Source organism: Takifugu rubripes, chromosome 2, assembly GCF_901000725.2.
Source record: "Takifugu rubripes chromosome 2, fTakRub1.2, whole genome shotgun sequence".
NCBI lineage: Eukaryota > Metazoa > Chordata > Actinopteri > Tetraodontiformes > Tetraodontidae > Takifugu > Takifugu rubripes.
Genome location: NC_042286.1, coordinates 15,073,184 through 15,079,211, shown reverse-complemented (window position 1 = coordinate 15,079,211; position 6,028 = coordinate 15,073,184). Strand labels below are relative to the sequence as shown.

The following is a 6,028-nucleotide window of genomic DNA, read 5'->3' as shown; positions in this document are numbered from 1 at the left end:
TGATTAAGGAACAGTATGTAAAGAAATGTATTCAAAGTAACCATAAAATGCCCTGATATGTCAGCGGACATTGAGGAATGATGTTAATTTCAAATACTTCTATCACTGTCAACAGTAGTCCAGCCATAAGATTCTCATTCCAAAACCAAAGGAGTCAGCCCGTTACTGCAACGCACAGCACTTTAACACAATTACATTCAGTGTAATACAACATTTTGTAGGTTTTTTTTAATATATATAATTTTTGGTTTTGTAAGTGAAGTATGTTTAGTAATACAAGTCCTTCCCTCGTGTCTCATGTGGGATTTTAAACTTACCTATTCAACATTTTTAATTAATGCTAAAAATCAACCCTTGAATGTATAGAAGAAAAAGAAGAATAAGTCCAATTACACTCCAATAAGTCACTCACCGTGTTGCCACATAATAAATGCTCCCGCAAGAGATCATCTGCATTATTAATCTGTATGAAAAGCTTTTGGGTTCCATTTAAATAAAGTCCAACATGGCATCATCATGACTTTTTTTTTTATCTGCTTAAAAACACTTTTTTTTAACCACTGTTACCTATTTTATTCATCAAATTGTTCAGGATTGTGTTTATTTTTAGGGACTTGGTGAACTTCAATGTTGTGCAGAGAAAGGCTTAAAAAATGAGTAAAATATCCATAAAGCTGAGCTGCTCATATAATCCGGTATAATCAGAGATGTCTGATCTCTGGCTTTGCTCCATCCAAACCTTTAGCGTCACAACTCCACCGTGCACATGTTCTCTAATCGCTGCCCGGCCTCATGGAGCTCACGCTCTCCTGATAAACTGCATCCTCCAACATAATCCAGAAATATCAATGTGCTGCCACTAACCTGACCACATGCTATACGTCTGCCCACCCAAAACATCTCTATTCTTCCCATGTCACTGTGTCACCGTGACTCCTTTTAACCCTCCAACATCCCAGTTAGCGACCGCGCCAGCAGCACAATGTGCTGGGAGTAAATAACCAGTAAATAACCAGTAAATAACCAGTAAATAACCAGTCAATCACCCACCTTTACCTGAGGTTAGGTGGGTCCACTCATGTGCTCAGGGACGAGCTTCGGCTGCTAACTACGGCCGTATTAACAGGCTGGGGAAGGGTTCCAGGCATGCATGGTGTGCTGCAGGATGTGGACGTTTGTATCAGACACAAAAGTAGCCAAAAATTACAAATCATTTAGAGTTTTATAAAAATGTCTGGAAAGTGTGTGCAGCCTCCATTTTTGATGATGACTATACAAGAAGTAATGATGCATCTGTTTTCCAACTGATTTTCAAAATCTTGTTTAGTATGAGACTAAATTTTAACATTTAAGATCATGGCCAAGGAAGGAAGGAAGGAAGGAAGGAAGGAAGGAAGGAAGGGCTCATTAACCTCGTGTTTAATCCATAACCAAAATCTGATGACAGTAATTTCATTGTGTTTTCATTTACCGTATTTTGCTGTATATATACAGTTTATGTATATGTGTGTGTGCGCGCGTGCGTGCGTGCGTGTGTGTGTGTGCGTGTGTGTCTAACAGAGCTGAGTATAGGCGTGAATCTAAGGACAGAGCGGCCCAAGAAATATAACAAACTGTCCACATCTGAGGCCCTGGCTGCCTGACTGAAGAGGTACAAGAGAAGCAGAGGCAAGGAGAGTAAACAGGGTAAACAGCTGACTGGTACCTAAACATATACAGATATATCCCTCCTCCTCCTCCTCCTCTCCTCTCCTCTCCTCTCCTCTCCTCTCCTCTCCTCTCCTCTCCTCTCCTCTCCTCTCCTCTCCTCTCCTCTCCTCTCCTCTCCTCTCCTCTCCTCTCCTCTCCTCTCCTCTCCTCTCCTCTCCTCTCCTCTCCTCTTATTCTCCTTTAAACTACACTTCATTTATTTATAGTAGTGTCCTGTTATGAAACGAGTGTTCATTAAATGTAAGAGCAGAGTTTCTTATGCAACCATCTCAGGGTAAAGAAGGCAGAACAGTGAGGGGCTGTTGCCATAGTAACCTCCCACACAAACTGGAACAGACTGGACTGCTAAAATTAAATGAAAGAATCCAACCACATATGAGACCCATTCAGTTGACGATGGACCAGTATTCAAATTCAAACCAAATGTAAAAGATAACATGTGAGGTCCTTCCCAGGTTACATGTGAATACTTGGAAGTGAAACCCATAAACTGCTTTTTAGGCCTTGAAATTTGAAGAATGTGTGTACTATTTATTCAGAACAAACACTAGCAGGGGCCCAAGAGAGCAGGCAGGCCTCCTAATAACTGCCTATCTGCCACCCAGAGGGTATTTACAGCATATCCAGGGTAATCTGCAGCCCATTATAACATCCAACGCTTTGGTAATGAAGCAGTAATAAACTCTTTTTGTTGCTTTTGTTGTTGCTGATGTTGGACCAATACAGGTTGGTATAGGATTGATGGTTTCCCCGGACGATCTCGATGATCATCTCTGTTGAGTGTCCGTTGCAGTCTGATCCAGTCCTGGTTTTGGGCTGGTCCAAACCAGATGGTGACAGCTTCATCTGCTGCCGTCACCCACGTGTTGGGAAAGGCGTTGCCATGAGAGGGCGCGGGGAAGTGACCAGTGGAAACTTTGGCTGACATCTTCAACTATTTCGTCCTCTAGGTGAGACTTGAATGTTTTAACAACCGAAAAGTCGCCCTTTTCATCGACACTTCTGTTTCTCCATTAATCAAATAAACCGGGACACAGTCAACTATTCCACGAACCTGTATTTTGTCACAAAAAACGTGCACATTCTTTTAATGCTCTTCTCCCATTCTATCAGCTCCTACCTCCTCATAATCCTTCTCCAGGGCAGCCATGTCTTCTCTGGCCTTCGAAATTCCTCCCCCCTCCACACCCTTACCCTCGTACCAGTGAACAAAGGCCCGCTTGGTGTACATCAAGTCACACTTGTGATCCAGGTGAGCCCAGGCCTCTGCAACAGCACATCCCTGGACCTTGGCCAGATGTCCACCAGGAACAACTGTGGGGGGCTGGTAGTTGATGCCAACCTTGAAACCAGTGGGGCACCAGTCCACAAACTGGATGTTGTGACTGCTCTTGATGGTTCCAGTAGCAGTATCCACTTCTTTGGGCACCAAGTTGGCCTGAACTCCATTAGATCAACATTGAGGGCACCGACAGACTGCAGTAGGTGGGATGTCCAATATCAAGGTTCCTGCAGCAGATAGGTGGCCTTTTTGTCCACCGTGAAGACAGTCGTAGCATTCCAGGCTTCTTGCCATAGTCAACGGACAGCCACTCCATCACCAGGCAGGTAAAACCAGAACCAGTGGCACCTCCAAAGCTGTGGAACACCAGGAAGCCCTGAAGGCCAGTGCACTGGTCAGTGTGATATCAGATATAAAAGTTCAGTTACGAACTCAGTCCAAAATGGCATCTCACCTGTTTTGTGGTTTCTGTCTAGCACATCGATGATTTTTTTCCATAGTGTTTTCCGTAGTGTCCACGAGCATAATTGTTGGCAGCATCCTCTTTGCCACTGATCAGCTGCTCAGGATGAAGGAGTTGGCGGTAGCTCCCAGAACGCACCTCATCTATAGGGAATAGCCAATGTTATCGGAGGAGCTTCCTGAGTCTAGTGGCTACAATCGGTACACACACAACATTTCACCTATCACAGTTGGTTCCTGGTCGACAAAAACGTTTTCCAGCTCCAGACTCACCAAAGAAAGTGTTGAAAGAATCATCGCCTCCGCCGATGTTCTTGTTGCTGGGCGTCAGCCCATCAGGCTGGATCCTGTGCTACAGGCATTAATGCTCAGATCTGGACACCAGCCTGGTCTGGGGATGTGGAGATGCACTCACACTGGGGGAAACAAATGGGTAGATGAACGTGTTCCAGGCCTTTGGTCACATACTGAGAACATTTACACGGCACTTGAGATTTAAGAGGGATGAAGGAATTCTGTTGTCGAGATCCTGATACTACACAACTGTCATTTTAGGCAAGTATTGTGGAAAATGAAACTAACAGAATGTAATAAATTCTTTAAGGGATTCTTTATGCATTTTTTAGACGTTTAAAAAGCTCTAAACCTTGATGCACTTCCAGCCAGTCCCACCACTGGTTTACACCAGCGTGGGCGCGCTCGGTGTGCGCCAGATGTGCTCTGGTGCAGAGTCGCGTGCTGGTGATGAGGTGGGGGAACAGAAAAGCCCCCTGTGTGCGCGCGTTTTGACTCAAGACTTTGTCGGGGAGAGCGCGTCTCCGTGCGCGTTCAGACTAAAGGGGGCTTAGTCGGGACGGAGCTCCGCTCGGCCAGTCGGTGAATGAACCCGGGCTCTGCTTTGGCCTCAAGGCGCATAGTTGGGGTGGCGCTCAGAGCCCTGCTGGGTCGTCGAGGAGGGGATCTGGGGAGAGTTTCCAGTGGTCCAAAGAGAGCAGAGGACATGCGTGGCGTCAGGTTTTGCTCTTCCAGGTCAGTATCTCAGCCGCGTTCTCTCGGGACGCTTGTTCCCACTTCCTGTTTTCTACGAGGCTCTGTGAAAACCTGAAAAGGTGCGTTTGTTTTTGCAAGATGTGGCCAGCTCTAATAAGGGTTAGCATTCATCGCTCTCTGAAACCCAATGGAACAATATTTACCCTCCTGGTATACTTACACACACACCCACACACACACACACCCACACACACACACACACACACACACACACAGACCGGTATCAGCTGCATCAGTCTTGTTGCCCCTCCAGATGTGAACGAGTGTTTGGATCAACCTTGCAGCCACAGCTGCTTTAACACCTACGGCTCCTTCATGTGCAGCTGTGAGGAAGGATTCGAGCTGACGTCTGATGGAACTTCCTGCATCGGTGAGACCAAACAACTCGTGTGTGAGCGTTAGCGCCCTCTAGTGGCAATGGTGCTGAAATACCCTCTCAGGAGTTATCAACCACATGGGGCGGCTGCAGGAGAGCAAGCCTCAGCCAGCAGGAGCAGATCAGTCTTTTACTGTTTTAAACCTGAAAACATAGACACAGCCCACAGTAGAGACAACTCCTCAGGACAGGATTCCACCTCCGTCACGACCTGAAAGAGAAGGGACGCTCCTCTGAAGGTAACAATGTTCATGGATTAACCAGAGGAGAAAGATGGGTTGAAAGAGGAGTAAAAGAAGCGTCTTTGATAAACTGGAAAAGCTTCACTGAACAGAGGAGGGAGCTTAGGCACCAGGGCTGTACTGGGACCCTCCCCAGGAAGATTCACAATGATTAACACCCAAGATTCCACCAGTTTGTTTAGAAGAGAAGAAGATTCGTGGATCGGAGGTGGTGTCACACCCTGCTCCAGCCCATGGACTCAGTTCTTTTCCTCTCCCCTGCTCACACCACACCCTCTGATCACACACCTGCCTTCACCCTCTGATCACTCACCTGCCCTCACCCTCTGATCACACACCTGCCCTCACCCTCTGATCACACACCTGCCCTCACCCTCTGATCACACACCTGCCCTCACCCTCTGATCACACACCTGCCCTCACCCTCTGATCACACACCTGCCCTCACCCTCTGATCACACACCTGCCCTCACCCTCTGATCACTCACCTGCCCTCACCCTCTGATCACTCACCTGCCCTCACCCTCTGATCACTCACCTGCCCTCACTCATCAATCAGTTCACCTACCAGTATATATTCTCCAGCCTCACACTCACTCGGTGCCAGATCGTTATTCGTTCCTGATGACCTTCCAGCGTATTCCTGTTTGCCTGCCCGGTTCCGATCTTGCCTGTTCCTGACCATTCTGTTTAGTCTGCTCCCCTGTAAACTCTGTCTGCCTTCTGCCCGATCTCGACCTTGCTTGTCCCCGACTATTCTGTTCTGCTCGCTCCCCGGTGAGTCCTCTCTGTTGTCTGTGTCCGACAATAAAGCGGTGTTCAGCCAGACTCGTGTGTCGCATTTGGGTTCTTATCTAGTTCCTGACAGGTGGAGCGTCTTCGTCCAGGTGAATTCTCCTCATGCAA

General features: G+C 47.1%; 1 protein-coding gene across 1 annotated transcript; it reads right to left on the bottom strand.

Moving 5' to 3' along the window:
• Nucleotides 1–2,749: 2,749 nt before the first annotated feature.
• LOC101072287 (tubulin alpha chain-like) lies at nt 2,750–3,163 on the bottom strand (the record flags this gene model as incomplete). Its single annotated transcript, XM_011617138.2, has 1 exon — nt 2,750–3,163. A coding segment is annotated over one exon (366 nt), but the record flags the coding sequence as incomplete, so codon positions are not given.
• Nucleotides 3,164–6,028: the final 2,865 nt, after the last annotated feature.